The sequence below is a fragment of the Diceros bicornis genome, chromosome 25, assembly GCF_020826845.1.
Source record: "Diceros bicornis minor isolate mBicDic1 chromosome 25, mDicBic1.mat.cur, whole genome shotgun sequence".
Classification (NCBI taxonomy): domain Eukaryota; kingdom Metazoa; phylum Chordata; class Mammalia; order Perissodactyla; family Rhinocerotidae; genus Diceros; species Diceros bicornis.
This window is the reverse complement of record NC_080764.1, coordinates 26,657,553-26,680,106: the sequence shown is the minus strand read 5'-3', so window position 1 is coordinate 26,680,106 and position 22,554 is coordinate 26,657,553. Positions and strand designations below refer to the sequence as shown.

The following is a 22,554-nucleotide window of genomic DNA, read 5'->3' as shown; positions in this document are numbered from 1 at the left end:
AGCAATAAAGGGGTTGTTTAAAATATTATCAAAAGGAATCAATCCTAAACTTAAAAATAGCTCTGATGGTGTTTTCAAAAAGAGAGAAAAGAAGGAAAATAATGGCATAGAGAGGTTTCAAACACTAGAGGTCACAAATGTAAGATGGATTATAAGGTATTTAAATTCTTTAAAGTGTCACCTTAGCTTTGTTGTGAAAAAGAATCCCAATATTTAATGGACTGGTGAAAATATAATGGTCTTAATATTGTTTGTATTATCTCTAAAATAAAATCTTCATTTAAAATACACAATAAATAATTTTTAGGAAACTTCAGTGCTAAGTCTAGTATTTTAAATGAATTTACTTTGCATAGTTTCAATAGAAGAAATACTATAGGAGTTTGCCATTAGTTTAAAATATAAATATAAATTCAACTAATAAAAATGACACTGAATAAATCCATAAATTATGGAGCAGCATCACGCCAAAAATTAGCATGAAAAACAATGTTATCTGTTGCATTGCTTCTTAGCATGTACATTTTATTTTCTTATCTCTATGCTTTTTTTTTTAAAGATTTATTTATTTATTTTCCCCCCAAAGCCCCAGTAGATAGTTGTATGTCATCGTTGCACATCCTTCTAGTTGCTGTATGTGGGACGCGACCTCAGCATGGCCGGAGAAGCGGCGCGGCGGTGTGCGCCTGGGATCTGAACCAGGGCCGCCAGCAGCTGAGCGCACGCACTTAACCGCTAAGCTACGAGGCTGGCCCACTTATCTCTATGCTTTTGACATCTACTTTGCTACATGTTTGAGGGCACAAAGTTTATTTCGTAGGAAATATAATTCTTTAGTGCTAGTCTTGGTATTCTAAAATATATGATTGATGAATGAGTAAAAATATGTATGAATGTAGGAATGAATGAATTTGCAGGTGTGCCAATTAGATTGTTCCTTTTCAAAGGTAGCAAAGGAAGCAAGTTGGCGTGTAAGGTTTCAGAATTTTCTTATCAGTTTTCTTTGGCCTTAGCTATTGAACTTGTAAAAGTGGAAAAACAAAGTGAAATGAAAGAGTGTCTGGTTTTGCTTTGGCAGGTTCCAATCTTTTCTTCAAAGTGAGTAAACATGTTTTCAAGAATTCTTTGAATAATTGTGCTTATGTTTTCAATTGTGATGAACTCAGTTGATTCTCTGACTCTGTTTGGCAGAAACCTGATTAGGAAGTATAGTTCACTTCCTGGAGGGTGGCTCAGATGGTCAAAGCTTTTGTTTTTAATGTCTTACTAAAAAACTGAGCGGATTTCTTTTTTTTTTTCCTTCTTTTGCCAAGATAGTAGAAAGTGCTTATAGGAAGAACCCCTATGCCCAGATTTTTGGGAACTAGAACTTAAATTAATGACTGTTTGTTTCCTGTATTCAAAATTCAAGATTCTGATTGCTTCATTTGTTCTTTGGAACTATATTTATTTATTATTTAAAATGTCTTTTTTTCCTTTTCTTTATTAAAATTTAAATTAATTAAAATAAAATACTAAAGTATAAAAGAGTGTGAGAGATTAGTTAACAGTAGAAATAAAGTCAATAGTTTAATAACACTATTTAGATTGCTTAGATGGGGGGAATATTTTATTGATAGCTTGTCTCTCTCACAGTTATGTGTTTGTTTCTCTTAAATTTATTAATCAAAGGCCACAAATGACTTCTTATTGACATAACTATGGTTCCCTGGACTTATATTTGGAAGGAATTAGATCCAGAACATAAATTATAAACCTGTTTCAACAGTGCCATTAAGACACAGATGACAACTACATGAACAAGGAAATACAGAGGATTTTAAAAAAATTATTGTTTATTTTACTAGAACTTACTATTTGGGTACTATGTTATTATTATTTGGGTACTAATGGTAGGGACTGGAGATACTACGATCAAAAATCTAAATCTCATCTTCAAATTTTTTGAGGGAGATAGAGAAATAAGCAGCTTATGACTGTGTGAGGAGTGTACTTGTAGAGTGTAAAGGTAAGAGTCCCGTGCTTGCTTGCTTGTCTCTCCCTCTGCCATTCCATTTTAAGGTGCTAATTTCCCTCCATTCCAAATTTCTCTTAAGATTCTACAGTGGTTTTTTTTTTGTTTATTTCTGCTGTTTCTAATTTGAAAGCAGGATGATCATTTAATGAAAAACAAGATGATGAGAACTCAAGAGTTGTTTTCTATCCAGGAGAAACAGATGCTTCTCATGCAATAGTAAAAATGAATTCAATATTATTTGCACAGATGGAATTTTGCATTTGAACTTCCTTTGGAAGCAAGTTCTACCCAGGGCACCGTAATAGGACCTAGCTTTCAGATAAAGTGTTAGAGGCAGATAAATTCATGAAAGTGCTTGCTGTGCTACTGGCACCTGGAACCAATCTGAGACTTCTCCTTTAGAAGAATATTATAGAGATATTTTAGAGAATATTATATTGCTGGATTTTAAAATATTTGACTTTTATAGAGCACGTGGAGGAGAAATAATTTTTTGATGTCAGTTCAAAGAATTCCATCTGGCTTTTCCCCAGAATTCAGATGGTGAAAAGGAGAGATGCTCTTGCTGAGTTTATTTAGGTTGTGGTTCAGAAACTGCAAGACAAGCAGCAAATCATCAGACAAAGTAGTTATTAAGCTAGAAAAGTCTAATGCTCACCAGGATTGAGGATTGGACAAGTGCAGCCTCTGTTAGTCCACGATTCTGGATATAATGTTCGCTTTCCTCGTAAAATTTTCAATTTGGTAGATTTTAAGACTTTTTTAATCTTCACATTGACTTCAGCATGAGATCCTTTATCATGAGCTGATAAAATCTTTATTTTTAGCACTGTAACAACACAATTCCAAAAGTTAAAATGCATAGAATTTCATATTATCTTCTGAAGTTTGAACAACTTAAATATGCATATCAGAGTATAATGGAAAAGTGAATTAATGATGATGAGAATGTGGAAATTTGCTTTAAAAATCATTAACTCATTGGTTTTTGCACTGGCTTTATCTCATTTATCTATATTAACTGTACTCTTCCTTCATAGACATTTTCAACTGCTACTCCTTCCCATATCACTATGTTAAGAGAATATCAGCATTTGCCTACCGCAAATATAATCTTCAACACATTCAGCTATCAAATCTAAATAGAAAGAAGATGTATAGGAAGTGACTTGTTATCCTGGTTTTTATTTAGATTCTGAGTATATTATACTCTCTGGCTGACCGTGTATAATGTTATGACAAAGAGCAAAATGTTACTGCCAGAATATATTTTACATATTCTAAAGAGATTAAATAATATTATTGATTACTTAATCTTCTTCCCCTGGTGTAAAATGCAAGCTTACTGCAGTTAGGGAGGCTGTCTTTCTACATGATGGCCAAACTCCAGTATTCTATATGACTCATGAGTCTACTATGTGCTTCCATCTATGAAACGGATGTGACTGGGGATTAAGTAATGGAATAAGTTGGGATGGGGAAGAAAGTAGACCTAAGGAACATTGGATGCAATATTCTATATTATTAGGAGAGTTCTTACTGACTCATCTATATCTTGATGGAAGATTATGTTTAGTGAGAGAACCCTATCCTGGCTGGTCCCATATCCTGAGAATATGGCTGTCAGACAGCCATCTTTATAGAATTACCAAATTGTAGACTTCTAAGGGGTCTTAATAGCTCATTAGTCTTGTTTTATGTATGAGGAAGTAAGTTTTAAGAAATTAAGTGAACTGCTCAAGTTTGCATGACTGGTTGGTTAGAGGTAGAGTTTGGACTAGAATTCTGATGAGAGAATTGCATTAAGGGTACACAGCATAGTGTTTCGCACATGACCAGTGCTCAATAAATGTTCACTATTAATTTCCACAAGACTATAAGTTCAAAGAGAGCAGGGACCTTGTCAGTTCACTACTACAGCTCAATAAATATTTGCTAAAGGAATAATCAAATGAATCAAGTTTTTTTCCATTAAGCCAGAGAATAGGGACGGGAAAACCTTTTTTTCCCAAGTCTGTAGGTATATTGCACTTAATAAGACCAAGGAATTTCATTACATCATTAAGAGCATTCAAGTTCCCTTAAGCAGAAAATAATACAATTGTATTAAAAGATGCCAATGCAGTTGTTTGTAAATTCAGTCAGAGAGCTACCAAATCTATGTGATAATGAAAACCAGTTGATATTTCCACTGAACTGACTGACTTTGGACTAAATTGTCATTTTTTTTTTTGCTTTTGATAGTAAATACCATTCCCTCTAAAGTGACTTTTCTTTATTGGGCACTATACATTTCAAAAGTTTTCTTCTATTATTTAGCCAAGTTGGCAGGTGAAAGGAGGGAAATATGCATGTAATTTTAGATAAGATTTGTGAGGTTTTTAACATTTACTTTTTTATCTTTTTGAGATTAAATACAATGTTATCAAGAACCTAAACGCTTGGTTTCAGAAATCATGACTTAAAATTTTCTCTTCATTGTAATGCATATTTCAGGTTATCTGAATTATGGAACAATAAAAAGCCTCTGACACTAGTCAAGAATATGTTGGCAAGGTAAGGTATCTAATATATTTAATAGTAAACATAAAGCCATTTAGAATTTGCAGATACTGACAGTCTTTACTTAGGGCAGTGACATTTTCCTTTGTCTATATGCTGTACTTTCCTGGTGTTAGAAAGGTAGAGGAGCATAGAGTATAATGAGAGAGCAGGGAAGAGACTCAGGCAGACAGCCAGTCTCAGCCCCTCCCAAATATGTATCCTCTTCCTCCTCCCTACCATTTACTGAGCATCTAGCATGCAAGATAATGTGCTATGTGCTTTTCAAAAATCTCATTTCACAGGGAAGGTAGCATCATCCCCATTTCATAGATGAGGAAGTCTGGAGAGGTTAAGTTACCCACCCAGTAAACCAGAAATCAAACCCGTGTCGGTCTGAGCCCAAACCTGGGCTCTTAATCACTGTGAAATACTGCCTTAAACTGATTTCCGCTTAGTATTAACTAAGTACTGTATGATACATGATAAACTGGCACAGGAATCATTTAAGTGCTAGAGACTTCTCTTTTATTTTTATTTACTTATTTTTAAAAATATTGATATGTTATTTTTTTAAATGAAAAAAATTAAAAAAATTTTTTATTGAAATATATTTGACGTATACCATTGTGTAAATGTAAGGTGTTCAACATGTTAATTTGATATGTTTATATACTGTAATATGATTGCCATTGCAGCAATAATTAGCACCTCTATCATGTTATGTTATCATCCTTTCTTTGTAGTAGTTGGTATAATTAAGTTCTAGTCTTTTAGCAAGTTTGATGATTATAATACAATATTGTTGTCTATATTCACTATACTGTGCATTAGATCTATAGGTCCTGTTTATTACTCATTGTAAGTTTGTACCCTTAAGCAACACCTGTCTTGTCCCTCCACCTCCCATCCCGTAGTAACCACCATTTTACTCTCTGTTTTTATGAGTTTGGCTTTTTTAGATTTCACATGTAAGTGATATCATACAGTCCTTGAGACTTCCCTTTTAGATTACTAAGACGAGAGTTAGTTACTTAGTAAAAATAATTATTAAGACAAAGGATTATGTGTCATGGTTTTTTCCTTTTTGTTGTTTGCTTCTTCTTGTAGTAGGACACCTTTGCCTTTGTTTGACAAGCCTCCTGACCTCACCAGGTTATTCAACACCATCGCTATTAGGAAAATCTAGGTCAAGGCCAGAATACTGTGCTTGGTAGTATCATATAAGACCAATGTTTGATTTATTGAAAATGTCATAGACCATGCCTCCCATTTCCTAAAAAAACTCTTTGTACTTAGTTTGAATAGATTCTCAGAAGCATTCAAAGACTTCAAACTCACCATATGAATATTTCATTCCACAGAATGCCTTGGAGTTTCCTAACACCTGTTCCTTACATTCACATTTACCTACAGAAAGCAAATGAAAAATAGTGTTAGTTATTTAGAAACAAAAAAGAAGAAGAAAAAAGAAACAGCAAGTAAATCCAGTTAGGCTTGAATAATTCATACAGCATAATCCATGAATACTAAGAAACCATGAAGTCATTCAAAACGAGTAGTCACTTTCTTAACTGAATTAGTTGTCATCCAATAAAGTAATGACCTCACAGAAATATAGAAACGTAGAAACAATGATATAGTTTAATGCTTGTAATTGACGTTGTGATAAATATAGTCTTGTATTAATATTGCATACTAATGGAAAGGAACAACTGAATGGATAACCTACAGAAAAAACAATCTTCTTTTTATAATTAATGTTCACCACAACAAAAGTCAAATAAAATAATTGGGCAGTCCCTTGAAGGTAATGCCATCTAATTTAAAAGTATTTGTTGAGCACCTATAATGTACAGGACATGGTGCTATGTACTTTAGGGTATATAAAAATGAGAAAGAGACAATTCTTGCCTTAAGGCTTACAACTGAGTAAGGTAAATAAAGCAAGCGTATAAACAGTGATAAACGTTCTAAGACGGTATAATACGCTTGGGTGGGAGGGTCACATGTTTGGGAAGATGAGAAAAGGCTTCATGGCTGAAGAAGGATGTGAAATGGATTTTGAAGAATAACTAGGATAATTTCTCCCAACAGTTAAAATTATGTATTACAATTATTATGTGTGAGAGATTTGCCAGGCCCAGTGGAAGACTTTTAAAATGCCTTTGTAGGGCCGCCCCGTGGCTTAGCGGTTAAGTGCGCGCGCTCCGCTGCTGGCGGCCCGGGTTCCGATCCCGGGCGAGCCCCGACGCACCGCTTCCCCAGCCATGCTGAGGCCGCGTCCCACACACAGCAACTAGAAGGATGTGCAACTACGACATACAACTATCTACTGGGGCTTTGGGGGAAAAATAAATAAAATAAAATCTTAAAAAAAAAAAATGCCTTTGTACATAGTCTATATATAGCATTCTCATGCTTATTTATGTATCTGCTTCCTTTCTAGACTATGATCCTTGAGGACAGTGGTTATGTCTTATTCATCTTTATATTCCTAGAGCCCAGAATGGATAGTATTTTCCTTCTTACACATTTAACAATTAGGTATAATTTTGTCCCTTCTCCCACCCCTCCCCTCCTGCCCTCATGCAGTGCATTTCACAGGCATTGAGTGGTAATAACAGCAGGTAACATTTACTGAGGAGCACTTACTATGTGCCAGGTGCTATCTTAAGTGTTTTACATATATTTACTCATCTAAGTTTCTAACAGGTGGAAATTTACAGGAATATAGAGAAAAAAGTGTGAGTAAAGAAATATAGAAGAGAAAGGGCAGAATGTGTTCATGAAGAGTCAGTGGTTCTGTTGAAGGTATCATGGAAGACCTCAACTGATATGCAATTAGGGCTTAAATTTAATTTATTAGATAAAGAGAATTTTAAAAGGTATCAGATTAAAGAAGTTAAATGAATTAAAAAATATATATATGACAGTTAATCTGGGATTACCATATCAAAAGTATTGGAATGGAGGCAGGGACCAATTAGAAGCTGGTAAAGTTGATGATAACAGCAACAGTAACTAAACTGAGTACCAACTGTAAGTCATAAACTATATAAGGAACTTTATCCATATGATCTTGTTTAATATTTATAATAACCTTATCAGATAGGCTTTATTAACAAATGAAAAAATGAAGGCTCAGAGAAGTGAATTAGCTTGTTCAAGGCAGCATAGCTAACAAGTAGAAAAGCCAGATTTTAAGCCTGAGTCTGGGAGAATCTGAAGCCCCTGATCTTTCCACTACACTGTCTCTCTAACTCGGATGGAATGTGGGTCTGAACTAGAGAGGTGGCTATGGGTCTAGAAAGGAAGAATTATCAAGGGATGCTGCAGAGTTAGGGTCTACAAATCTTGTCAATGGACTGGATGAGAGCAAGGGAAGAGGAAGCATAAAAATGAACTTGAAGTTTTCAGCCAAGGTGACAGAGGATTGCAGTATCACTCACAGAAATAGGGAAGTTAGAAGAGGGAGAGCATTTCAGGGGTGTATAATTTAAGGTTTTGGTAGCAATCAACGGTCTAACTTAATCATCGAGAGGATATGGAGTAGCTCATAGAAAGGAGAAAAAACTGAAGAACCAGAACTCAGGAAGGACAAGAATCAGGAGAGTGCCCGAGGTCTGGGAACTACTGGACAGTCTCTTTTATGGCTTTGCCATTGGAATCATGAACTCTAATCCCTTTCAGGCTTTGTCACTTTCAGCTCAAGATCTGAATTCCAGGGAGAGAACATCTGATTGGCCTCTCCAAGACTGTATTAAATGGGGAAAGGGTGGTTCTCCAAAGAAAAACTGGGTTGAGCTACCACAGCAACAGCGGGAAAGAAAGGGAAACAGATCTGGTTAGGCAAAAATAACAGAGGTCTAGTATGAAGAGAATATAATGAACTAGAGAGAGATGCTGAGAGAAGATCCAGGTGGAAATGAGAATATGACTCTGGTGAGACCAGGGTAAGTAGACACGGCGATGTGGAAAACAGTGACATATTGGCTCTGACTAAAGCTGATCTAGAAATCAGAGAATAAGATTTACAAGTGGAAAATCACAGTGGAGTTAAACAGTGGGAAGGAGAAATCAAAGATGCTTAAAATGAGCTGTTGTGGTTTGTTAAATAATATTGCAATCAACTCAACATCAGCAGAGCTTGTAGTAAACTATCCCTGCTTGGATAATTCCACCAAAGCAGGAGAGTATGGTAACTACCATGCTATAAAACCTAACGGAACTCCAAATGGCATATATTATTCCTCAACATAGGCTCTTCTCTGTAGTCCTTCAGCCTATAAGAAGATACGTAGGTCTGTTATTGGAAGATCTCTCTTTGGCTGCTTTCTAGTATTCCCTTTTTAAATGTTAAGAAATCAGACATTAAAATTTGTTTCTGAATGAATCTTTGTTGATCAACCCAGATGTGTTTTCTTAAAAGAAATCTGGAAGGGGAGAAAGACCTATTTAGTTATATTGGGTTATTAGAATGTTTGAAAAAAAAAAAGAGAGCATTGTTTATTGTTCTATGGTACTAGTTAAAGCCAGTTTTGTTGTACAGGAAGCGAAATTTTACATCTGATGTTCTCTACCTCATGAGAAGTGGTAGAAATTAAGGGTATTTTGTTGGCATAGTGCATCACACTCCTAGTTATGGAAACTTATGGCAGGCAAATAGGTAGGTAGGCACACATATTTGAGAGTGAACCACGGTGCTTAGGAATCCGATTATCACTTTTTGGTTGAAAAAAGGTGCCCAGCAGCACTATTCTTTACCCAAATGGGAAAATTGCTGTTTAGCAGGAGATGGAACAACGTCTTCCTCAATCTGGAGCCCATCCAGATGAATTTCAGAAACTCTCTAGGGACGTCATCGACCTGACAGCTGCTGTAGCCATGAGAGTCTGGAGTCACGCTCCTGCCAGCACGTTGTGCGCTGGACTGGTGTGCTGCCAGCTCCCCAGCAGCATCATGGCTGGCTTAATGAATGTCCTATGGTGCTAAAAACTTGATTATTACAGATTTGGCTTAGCAGATAAAGTTGGAGAATTATAAAAATCATTGTGTTAGAAAAAACTTTCAAAAGTGGTTATTAAAGTTACAATCATAAGATTCAGACCATATAGCAATAAGGCAAAAAATTAACGGGAAAGATTTTTTTCTTTTCCAAGTGCTAAAAAGATAAATACGACAATTTCATATTACCTTATCTTTCCCACCTTCTTTCCTGTTGTGAATTAAAACGAAACCATTAGGAAAATGATAAGATTATGTTAAGTGAAAAAACCGTGATACAGAATTACAAATACCAGTATTTCTCAAATTGGCGTTCTTGATTCTTGAAGGGTCCATAAGTTCTCTGAGAATGTATTAAAACTGATTTCTTACTCTGCTCTGGCCACACTGGTCTCCTTGCTGATTCCTGAATAAGCCAGGCCTATTCCCACCTCACGGCTTTTGCACTCGCTGTATCTTCTGCCTAAACTCTCTTCCCTCTGTTATCTGTATAGCTCACTCCCTTATCCCCTTCAGGTTTTTTCCTCAAATGTCACCTTTCAAAGGACTTTCCCTGATCACCCTATTTAACAGTATGCCCCTCCCATGCACTCCTTATCCCACTTCTTGCTTTATTTCTCTATTATACTAAACATCATTACAGATACTAAATATTTTACTTATTTGTTTATTAGTTGTCTTCCTCCGCAAGAATGTAAGCTCCTTGGAGGCTGGGACTTTTGTCTGTTTTGTTCACTTACTATATTTACAGTACTGGCACATAATATGGGTACTCAATAAATATTTGTTGGATGAATGCATGAATTTATAAAGAACTCCTTGAGAAAGACAAATACCATATGATTTCACTCAATGTGGAAGATAAAAACAACAACAAACACGTAGATACAGAGAACAGACTGGTGGTTACCAGAGGGGAAGGGGATGGGGGAGGGTGAAAGGGGTAAAGGGGCACACGTGTATGGTGACAGATGGCAATTAGACTTTTGGTGGAGAACACGATGTAGTGCATACAGTAGTCAAAATATAATGATGTATACCTGAAATTTATATAATGTTATAAACCAATGTTACCTCAATAAAAAAAAAGTATGTGAAATAATACACTGTAAAAATAAATAGATAAATAATAAATAAATAAAGGACACCTACAAATTAGTAAAAAATTACAAATAGGAAATTCACAGAAAAGGAAACCCGAATGACCAAGAAACCATGAAAAGTTACTAAACCTGTTACTAATCAGGAAAATGTGATTTAAAATGGCAAAGTCCCATTTCACACCCACAGAGTGGAAAAAATTGAGAGGTTTGATAACATTAACTTTAGAAGTCTAATAAATATTAAACGAGTTAATGAGTTAGAATAGTGCTTGGCCCCTTGTATTTTCCTATACAAAAATTTGTTAAATAAATGCAAAGTATTGGTGAGAATGTGTAGCAACAGAATGTCATACTTTGCTGGTAGAATGCAACTCTATACAACCAGTTCAGGGAGCTATTCGGCAATATGTGGTAAATTTGATAGTAAGCACTCCCAAGACCCAACAGTGTCTATGTTGCACCCTAGAACAAAGGTCAGCAGACATTTTCTATAAAGGGACAGATGATAAATATTTTGGGCTTTATGGGCCAAGAAGCCAAATTAAAGATATTATGTAGGTATTTATATAACCGTTTAAAGTGTAATCATTTAAACCTTAGAACAGGTAGCTTGTAGCCTGTAGAAAAACAGATGGCAGGCCAGATTTGGTCTGAGGGCCGTGGTTTGCCAGCCCCTGCTCTAGTGAAACTCCTGCTCAAGTGCACAAAGTCACATATAAGAGAACATTCATGGTAGCATTCTATATAATAGTGGAAAATTGGAAATTGGAAATACCCTAAATGGCAAACAATGGGAGAATAAAAAGTGGTATATTCATATAACAGAATGAATAAATCTCAAAAAACATACATAGTCAAGTCACAAAAATTTTAAAAGGGTAGGTAAGTTATCATGTGCTTGAAATTTTTAGAATTTTATGTATATATATATACATATATATATATATATATATATATATAGCCAGGTGTATTCATATATTTATATAATATATAATTTTATATATATATATAGCGAGCCTGGATGGTTTAGTGGTTAAGACTTGGTGCTCTTACCACCATGGCCTGGGTTTGTTTCCTGGTCAGGAAACCATGCCACCCGTCTGTCAGTTGTCATACTGTGGCAGCTGTGTGTTGCTGTGATGCTGAAAGCTATGCCACCAGTATTTTAAATACCAGCAGGGAGCTGGGTCCCCCGTGGTGGACAGGTTTCAGTGGAGCTTCCAGACTAAGAAGAAGGACCTCACCACCCACTTCTGAAAACATTGGCCATGAAAACCATATGAATGGCAGGGGAGCGTTGTCTGATACAGCATTGGAAGATGAGGGGATGGTGTAAAAAGATCAGGCAAGGTTCCACTCTGCTGTTCACAGCATTACTAGGAGGTGGAATCAACTCAACAACACTAACAATATAAATGTATGTAGTAAAATAGTAAAACCATGAAAGCGAATGATAAACAACAAAATTCAGGTTAGTGGTTATTTTGTGGAGTAAGAGAGGCTAGTGGGTTTGTAGATTGGTACACCAGGGGCTTCAAAGGTATCTGTAACATTTTATAATTTAAATGAAAATATGAAACAATTATGGCAAAACGTAAGACTTGATAACACTAGAAGGTGTGTATATAGGTATTCATACAATATTTTTGGTGTTTGTAATGTTTAATAATAAAAAAATATTTTGTAACCTATTTTAGTTTAATTTGGATTATTTGGTGAGCACTTTACAACCAAATGCTGACACAGATTTCAAGCCCACATTTGTGTTTGTGTTAAAGAGCTAAATAGAACCACTTGATTTTCTATGAGAAAAGAATAGAGGCAGGATAACACAGAAATTACGTATTCACACCAATATCACAGCATATTGTTCAAACGAAGGAACAGATAAACATCATACGAAAATAGAGTCAGAGGAAACAGTAGTATAGACTTGGTAAACTCAAAAATCATATTTAGGTAATGAACAGTGTTTGACTTCAGTAAAATCATTTTTAATATTCAATTAATATTGTTAATTTGAATTTTATTAGTTTCATTTGGCTTATATTTAGTTTGTAAAATTATTTTTGTTTTCTAGTTGTAAAAAAGCTGTAAACATAAGGAGTTCACAGGCTAGCTTTTGCTTTGTACATATTAAGTTATGCTAGGTCTATAAGAATATTTGTCCTTTAAATGGATCTGTACACTTCCAAACCTGATATATTCAGCTTTCAACTGTGTAAGACGGTATGTTTTAGATAGAGGGAAACACGTCAAAGTATTAACAGTGGGGTAATGAGATTTAGATTTTTTTTTTTACTGGGATGTTTTGCCTTTTCCAAATTTTCTATACTAATTATATATGTCACTCTAATAATCAGAAAATAAACAAAAGCTTGTTAAAATACCCTTTAGCTATATGTAACAGTTTTATACTTATGGGGATTACTACTTTATTAACCTCAGAACTAAAGAGTTTCCCTTATAGGATCCAAAAGCTGTTCTCTGGTTTGTCACGAATCACTGTTACTCAAGACCAGACCTGGAACTGTGATATCCGGTTATATCTATTGTCTCACCTGAATGTCGAAGTGCAGAAAATCCTTGCTCATCCTCCCACTCCCAGGTTGCTTCACTCTTATTGTGCGTGGAATGGAAGTCAGGAATTTCATGATACCACTCTATGTCTGTGCTGCTAATAAATAGAAAATGATAAAGAACTCATTAAGGAATTTCTTAGAACTTAAATGACATGAATATGTTTATAGAGATTTAAACTTTATCAGCTATCTTCCCATCCTTCACTCTTCAGAAATAGTGTTTTAAGGGCCTATTGTTAAGAAGAATAATTTATTTTGCAAAGTGAACTAGATCATCTTTAGAATCTTGCAAGAACAAATTACTTGACTCTGCAATTTGACAAAAATTCTTTAAGGAAATGTGAATACATCTTTGCTCCACTAACGGCATGCAAGATTTTCCAAATCACTACCAGATCTTCAAAAGAATCTGAAAGACACATAGATGAGAGCAAGAGCCATGCACATCACCTGCTGATGCAGTCTCCTGTGAGAGGGTCGCAGCTCCCTGCACAGTCACAAGGCCTGCAGCCGTAGTCTCCGAAGCCCCAGTATCCCACCATACACCTGTCACAATGTGGGCCTGCCACCCCAGGCTTGCAAGGGCAGTCACCATTGCTGGGGTCACAGAAGGTCACTGAGCTGAAAGGAAGGACAGCTGATCCAACTGGATGACAGGCACACACTACAACGGAGAGGACACACAAGGACCGATGAGTGACTAGATTATCTGTGGAGATTAGGCCCAGCAATCCCAAAATGGTTTCCCTCCACCACACAGCATATCTCTGAGGCTCCTCCTTTAGCCAGTTGGTGTATGCTCAGAGAACAAAAGCTACTTAAACTACAGATAGGAAGATATAATCAGAAAAGCACATCTGTTGCAAAATGAACCACATACTTTACTCTAAAATTAAAGGCATTAAATATGAATGGCCTTTGTTTGGGGTGATGAGAATGAATCAGCAAAGAAGACAAGGAAGGAGCAGTTAGTGAGAAAGGAAAAGAATCATCAACGTATGGTGTTCTGGAAGCCAAACAAAGAGTTTCAAGGAGGTAGGCAACATCAACTGTGTCAAATAATATAGGTCCAAGAACATGAAGAATGGGAAGGAAGGATTGCATTTGACAAGATGAAGGCCAATGGCAGGAACAGTTTCAGTGCAATAGTGAGTGGCACACCTAACTGAAGAGGACTCAGGAGAGAATGGGAGTAGAGGAATTTCAGCATGAGAACAGACATCTCTTGTGAGGCACTTTCCATAAGGGCACAGAAATATGGTGGTAGCTAAAACTGAATGGGGATATGAACTCAAGTGAAGGTTTGAGTTTTTGTTTATTTTAAGATGTGAGAAATTATAGCATGTTTGATGTTTCACGTTGATGCGAATGACCCGGTGGAAAGGGAAAAATTGATGACCAAAAGAGAGATGGAAGAATTGTTAGAGGGATACTTGAACATGCTTGAATAAGGAAGAAGGGATGGGATCTGGTGTAGAAGAGGAGGTGCTGGCCTTGGGTAGGAGCATGATCAGTTCATAGTAACAGGATGGAAGGCAGAGCATATGGACACCGATGCAGCTAAGTGGATAAATGCAGTAGTGGGAGCTGGTGGGATTTTTCTTCTGATTGCTTGTATTTTGCATCATATATCACATGATGCAAGAGTCATCATGTGAGAGAGATGATGAAGAGTGGGAGTGGGAGAGTGAATGAGAGACATAGAAAGTCAAATATAATAGCCAGGCAGCATAAAGGCCGCATTTGAGGTTAGTAGTCATGAATTTATATTAACACCAGATAAAACAGCTGGTTGTTTCTCCAGTGTCATACAGCTAAGAGAGTTCAGGTTTGGTATAGGAAGAAAGCTGGATTTAATTTGCATGGTGCTATGGATTGAATGTTTGTGTTCCTCCCAAATTCATATGTTGAAGCCTAATCCCCAGTGTGATGGTATTTGGAGGTGGGGCCTTTGGGAAGTTTGCATGCGGTCTTGGAGGTGGAGCCCCCACGATGAGATTGGTGCCCTTACAAGGGGATGAAGAGCTCAGAGCTCTCTTCTCTGTGAAGGATGTGAGGCTACACAAGAAGTTGGCAGTCTGAGAGCAATTTGAGAGCAGCCCAAAAGAGAGCTCTCACCAGAACTCAACCATGCTGGCACCATGATTTCAGACTTCCAGCTTCCAGAACTGTGAGAAATGTTTATTGTTTAAGCCACCCAGTCTATGGTATTTTGTTAAAATAGCCTGAATGGACTAGGACACATGGGGTTAAATCTAGCTCCTCAGACTAGAATCTATAATCAGCCATTTCTGCAAGTCCTTTGTATTAATCAAGATTCCTTCCCCTCAGCCCTCTCCCAACTCCTGCAATTACCCACCACTCACAGTTTGACAATCCCCAACACTTTCTGTGTTCCTGGGGATAGCAAAAATAGCTGAACAAAGTAAAAAAAAAAATATGCTTACTGGGTTCAACACAATTCGTGTACCCTAACCTTTGGGTCTCCTAACTGATGCTCATTAACCACATTTATTCAATTTTTACCTGGGCTTTTTTTTTTTTTTTTAATAAAATTCCTCACAGTGGCTGTCCCCAAATTTCCCTAGGCTTTTTAATTCATCCTAACCACTTGGTCTGAAGATTCTAATTCATTGATGAGGTCCTCTGGGTAATGTTTTCTCCACCTCAAAATCTCTTTATCTTTATCTTTCTACTCTTCTCTGAGAATCACATGAGAAATGCTAGGAAAGACCTTGGTTTATGGCCTTACTTCTCACTAGCTCTGAGATCTTGGGCAAGAAATTTTTTTTTTTTTGTGAGGAAGATCAGCCCTGAGCTAACATTCATGCCAATCCTCCTCTTTTTGCTGAGGAAGACCAGCCCTGAGCTAACATCTATTGCCAATCCTCTTCCTTTTTTTCCCTTTTTCTCCCCATAGCCCCAGTAGATAGTTGTATGTCACAGTTGCACATCTTTCTAGTTGCTGTATGTGGGACGCCGCCTCAGCATGGCCGGAGCAGCGGTGTGTCAGTGCGTGCCCGGGATCCGAACCCGGGCCGCCAGTAGCAGAGTGCACGCACTCAACCACTAAGCCACGGGGCTGGCCCCCTGGGCAAGAAATTTAACTTTCCTGAAGCTTGGTTTCTTCAGTGGGGTATCTACATCTCATGGAGACTACATGAGGATAAAATTATTTTAAATGAAATTACTTCAGCAAGGTACATAGCACAGAGTTGGACACCTACTAGGCCAACTCTTCCTGCTAAGTCTTCTCAACTAATATACTAGATCTTATTCCCTCCTTTATCCCCTTGGAAACTTCTTTTATTGATGATTTTCTTTGTCATTAAAATCTCAGTTTTGGCTTCAGTCTGGCTTCAGATCTCAACTACTGACTAACTGTGTGACTTTTGGCAAGATACCTATCCTCTCATTATCTCAGTTATCTTGTCTATAAAATGGAAATGAGAACAATATCTACCCTCATCAGGTTGTCATGAGGATGAAAGGAGATCATGTATGTAAAGCACTTAGTGTAGTGTCTGGCACATGGTTAATTAATGGTGAATTAACTAACTAATTAATTCAACAAATAATTCTTGTAGAGGTGTAGGATCTATGCTTGAATAAGCAATGGTGCCAACTCTCAAGGAACTCATAGTCTTGCTGGGGAAACAGAGGAGTAAACAAAAACTTTCCCTATTCTGTGATAAGTACTCTAATAGAGGTCTAGATAAAGTGCTATGGAGCTCAAGGAAGGGAATACAGGCTGAGGGAATCATGGGGTCCACAAAGGACGGGTCATTTAGACACCTGAGCCAATCCTAAAAGATGAGTAGGGGTCTGCAAGTTGAAAAGGAAAATGGAGAGTTGCTTATTCCAGGCTGATCTTTAGATACTCTCCCCCATTGCATTTCTTTTAAATAATTAAAAACAATTCTAATTGTGGTAAAAAAAAAAAAAAATGTACGACCTTAACCATTTGTAAGTGTATATAGCTCATCTCCAGTGCCTTTTATGTTTCTGCATTATATGTGGAAGCTCTTACTGCTTCCAGAAAATGTGAAGCTCTTTCATGCCTCGGTGCCCCCGCTGTGCCTGCACTGTCTTTCTTCACCTTGTCCATCTGGACCCTGACATGCTTCCTTGTCCCACTGCCTCCAAACAGTTAACCACTCTCTCCTCTATGCTGCCTCTGTTCTTTGTATATATTTCTATTTTGTGTGTAGCACAGTACATCATTCTTATTTGTTTATATGCCTGTCTCCCTTACTACTAGACTCTGAACTCATTGACAGAAGGATCTTTATCTTCTTATTTTTGTATTCCAGGCCTCAAAACAGTGTCTGGTACATAGTAGATGCCCAAATAAGCATTTGTGAAGTTGACCTGAAGGACATTCCAGGCTGTGGGAATCATATGTGAAAGGGCATAGCCTATTTGGGGAATGCGAGAAGTCGAGTGTGTTTGGAGTGTACACTGAGTGGAACGCAGTTGAAGGAGACGAAGGAGAAGAAAAAGCTGTAGAGTTAGATTTGGAGCCAGATTGTGGAAGGGCCTAACCCAAGAAGTTGAATTTTGTCTTATGGGTATAAAGAACCAGAAGAAATAAAACTTTAAAGAAAAAAAAGCAGAATTATGACATGGCTATAATTTAGTTTTGACAGATAGTTTGGTGGCATTGTGTGAAACAGACTAGAGTAAGGAGAGACTGGTGGCAGGGAAACCAAAGAAATGAGAGAGAACAAGGAACTGGACTAAGATGGTAGATGTAGGAATGTGAGGAAAGGTTGGATGTGAATTTTTTTTTTTTTTAGTTTGAATTGATAGAATTTGGAGGCCATCCTGGATGAGGAGGAAGAAGGCATGTTGAGGGACAAACAGAAATTGAGTAAGATTTTAAGGTTTATAGTTTACGAAACTGAAGGACTAGTAACATTATTTACAAAGATTTAGATTATAGGGCTAGGGCAGGTTGGGGTAGGTAGATCCATGTTGGGAGTGGAGTTAGGGAAGGGAGGGAGAAGAGAATGAGTTCAGGGTTAGACATATTAAGTTTGAGATGCCTGAAGGATACACTATTGAGTTATAATAGGCAACCAGAAATAATAACCTGAAGTGTAGGAGAAAAGTTGGGGTCACAAATGTAGTTTTGAGAGTTGTCAGCAGATGCGAATGGAAACTGGGAGGGCTAGATGAGATTTCCCAGGGATGGTGAATAGAGTGAGAAGGCGACCAAGGATGGAACGCTGGAGAACATCTGTATAGTCCAGGCAGGTAGAGGAGCAGTAACTTGTGAAGCAGATAAGGACCAGGCAGAGGGGGAGGAGAAGTCAAGAAGGTGTTGTTATAGAAACCAAAGGGTGAGCAAGTTGCAAGCGGTTAACAATGTCAAGCAGAATGAGCAAGCAACATAAGATTGATAATAGGCCAGCAACACTGTCATTCAGGAGGTCATTGGTGACTTTTGTGAGAACAGGAGCTGAGGAAGTGCAGGCATGGATGGTGTAATACTCTATTTAGATCTCTTTCATTTTTTTTTTTTAACCATAATCATTAGCGGAGGGGTTCTCAAACCAGCGGAAAAGTGAGAAGTTTGCAAAAATTCCTTACATCTTACATTCCTTACATCTTCCTCTCCTCCCTTATGCTCTCCTTGGTTGAGAACCACTACAGTAAGAGCATGGGATGTTGCTTTTTTTGCAAAAGGTATGAATTATTTTCTTTGGAAGAATCTCATATTCATTTATTTACTCACTCAACCAACAAATGTTAGTTAATAATAATGACTCTAGGATTTATGAAGCATTTGTAGTTTACAAAGCACAATTACCCCTTCGTCAAACATTTAAGGTCCTTCATACTATGACCCTAGCCTACTTTTCCAGTCTTACCTCTCATTACTCTCTTGCATGTAGCCCTTATGCTAATTAAATGAAACCAATCTTTCCTTTCTGTAGCTTTATTAATTTCAATAGAGAAATCCTTTCTCCAATATCTATCTTTTGAAATTCTACACGTCCTTTAATATCTATTCAAGTGTCACCCCTAAGGGTGTCTCTGGAAGGGTGCGGAGTAGGGTCAAGGCAATCCAACCATTTGGAGTGGTGGAAGTACTCAAGGTAGGAGCTCTCATGGCCTTTTTCTTGTTAAAGACAGAACTTTTGAAACTGAAATTTAATGATATTCAGAAAAGAAGAGTCAGGTGCAGGACCCTTCCCTCTGCCACTCCCGCTCCCTCCACCAAGTGTGAAGCCCAGGCAGCTACTCCAGTTACCTACCTGAGGACCAGGTTTACCTTCTTTTGGAAGGCGTTCCCTCTTCTAACACAGTTGAATATGATTCATCCTTTCTTTGAAACCCTCTAGCACTTGAAAAAGAACATTGCTTTTTATAGCTCTGATCACTTCTACTTTGCATTACAGACAATAGGATGTTCTTCTTTTCTCTATCAAACCAGTCTGTAAGTTCCTTGAAGGTGAGCATGGGTGTGTGTTTGTTTAAGGCAGCATTTATTTATCCATTTACTTAAGAAACATTTAATGAGCACCTACTATGTGCAAAGTACCGAGCAAACTCCTAGGGATCTAATTTAAATAAGATAGGCCTGGCCCTTAAAGAGATCCATAATGTGGAAGAATAATTATTACAGGATAAAAAAAACATCTTACCTAATGCAAGGTGAGAAGGAAAGATTTTGCCTCTAAAACATTGAGTTTCTCAGGAGAACAGCTTTATTTCAACTCATACAGTTATGGTCATTGCTATTTCTACATTAAATCCTCTGATTTTTTTCTTCAGTTGGGTTTCATTTTGAGAAAATTTAGGCATTTTCTCTTAAGGTATCAAAGCACTATTGATTTGTCTTAATTAAGAAATAATTTGGAGAGATTATATAATATGTAACATGAATGTATCAAAGTGGTATGTGAAGACTTTAAAAGAAATCACATAATCCAAAAAAAACATTTCACCATATTGAGGTGAATAAACCAATAGTAACTGTATCACTCAGTTAAGTCAATTTGGTTCTTGACAGCAGATAGGGGAGCCAAAGAAAGATGTTGTAGGACCCACATTAATTGTAATGTATGGTATTCCTCCACCACCATTATATTTTCTTCTAATAGAAAATTCAAGCCTTTCTACGATTTGACCTCTCTGTACTACCATATATTTTAAAACCTACACACATTTCAGGAATGGCCAGAGAAGAATGTGAGTCTATCACATGTGCTAGTGGATTTCTGTCAATGTGACTTTTTACATAATTACAAGATAAAAATACCATTTGGAAACTATGCAGAACTAGCTCCAGGCAGAAGGCTCTGACACCTTTCAAGGCATACTTTTTCAGACTGCACACTGAGGCTTGCCTTGCATACCTATCTCCTGAAGTTTATATAGCAGGCAATATCTGACACACATAATCTGCGTTTCTTATTTTCCTCCAAAATGCAAATATGTTTTCCTCTTGCTTATGGGAAAAAAAGGTTCTTCTTAGATTCTGGCTTTATGTTCTGATTCTCCAACATATATTTCTCACTGATTGTTGATTCTAAAATGCAACCTAAGCACTTACTTTTTACATATTCATTATGATGAATGTCAAAGTTACAGCCCAATTGGAGTGACATAAATCCTTGACTTCAGCTTTCTCATCTTCTAGTCAGACGTTAAACCCAACAGTGAACATTTGCCTTAAGCTACTTTCACAACCAAACTGGCAAAACAAAATTATTTAAAAATGTTATTTTTAATTCCTAAATATTGTCGCAAGATTTCTTTAATAATGCAAATGACTAATTTTAAATAGTACATTCTATACTGGTGTGTCCTGATATAAAAAAAGCTGAAATAATACAAAACACTCAAAGCATGGGATAGAGAAAATGGGTACTTTTGCAAAAGATTTCACAACAGGTTCCCTTCACATAATGAATTTAGATAATTGCTAAATGTTATGCAAATTTTATTTACATAATAAGTTTGCAGCAATACATCTGTTATATGAAGCACTGTCCCTCTATAGAGTATTTACCAGAAAAGTGTTAGGACATCAGGCTGCTCTAGAGTATCTTCTACCAGGAAACATAACTGTTAGTCAAACAATGTATGAACACGTTCTTAAATAACCTTGTGCATCTGTAAGGCTCTGGAACTAACATTTGTTTCAACCATTAACGCTGACAATAAATGCAGCTGTTTGGAAATTGCCTGTAATGTCTCTTAGGAAGACAGAAAATAAAACAAAGGCAGTATAACAGAGTTAGTAGGGCACAAACTTAGGAGTCAGACTAGATGAGTTCCAATTTTGGTTATGAGGCCTTATTTCATGTAAGACTTTGTGAAATTAACCTCCTCAAGTCTCAGTTTTCTCATTGATGAAGTAAGAAATTATACCTGTCACAGGATTGTTTGTGTAAGGATTAAATGAGATAGTGTATGTACGTAGCAATGTACCAGGCATTTAGTGGCACCAAATGCTCAAAGAGTAACTATCAGTATTATCTAGATGAAACATATTAGTTTTAAAATGCCTGCCATTCATTCATTCTTTCATCCATTCACACCTTCACCAAAGAGTTCTTGAACTTTAGTGTTAACATGAACTATGTTAGAGGCTGAAGATATAAAGACGAATACAGAGTCAATAACTCTTCAGTGAGGGAAGAGAGATAGGCAAATAAATAATGACAGGGCAGTAAATGTTATAACAAGGTAGTCCAGGGTGCGTGGGAACACAGAGGAAAGAGCAATAACTGCCTCATTGTAGATATATTGTTTTTAAAGGAAATTAATGATCTAACTGGCTTTCAAAATAGGCTGAAATTCCTTGGCTTCACATCTGGGAGGAATTTGGTGGCAAATAGCTTTCTTGACTACTCTAAGTCTTATAGAATTAGGTTACTCTCCTGTTGTATGTTGCTTTTTTTGGATTAAAAAAAAATTTATCTGCTATTATTCTTCTTTTGTGGACCAGAGTATCTTGAGAAAAAGTAGGGTGTGATCTATGGTCCTGCTGCTTAAAGGGAGGTACCCTGCAATGTAATGTAGGACAACAGTCCCAGCTGTCAACCTTCATGAACATAGTAATAAGTATGTAAGAATGAGTACAAAATCGCCAGGAACATAATGAAAGAGTTACGGCTTCCTTTATTCTGATGGGGTTGCTAAGGCCTTTGGTGTTGGAGTCACAGGAAACCATTGCTGCCTTTTCATCTTTACTCCCACCTTCACCAGAACTCTAGGAGTCTGTTTGCACGTCTTTCACTCAGAGACTGATCCATGATGCCAAGCTCACTGTAGAAACAACCAGTTG

General features: G+C 37.0%; 1 protein-coding gene across 1 annotated transcript in view; it reads right to left on the bottom strand.

The window, feature by feature from the left end:
* Positions 1-22,554, bottom strand: part of NTN4 (netrin 4) — a 107,752-nt gene that overhangs the window by 4,372 nt on the left and 80,826 nt on the right. The window contains exons 6-9 of the mRNA XM_058568637.1: positions 13,701-13,914; positions 13,230-13,345; positions 5,900-5,968; positions 2,676-2,846 (exon numbers count right to left, since the gene is read on the bottom strand). Coding sequence (XP_058424620.1) covers positions 2,676-2,846; positions 5,900-5,968; positions 13,230-13,345; positions 13,701-13,914 — 570 coding nt within the window. The remainder of the gene's footprint in view (positions 1-2,675; positions 2,847-5,899; positions 5,969-13,229; positions 13,346-13,700; positions 13,915-22,554) is intronic.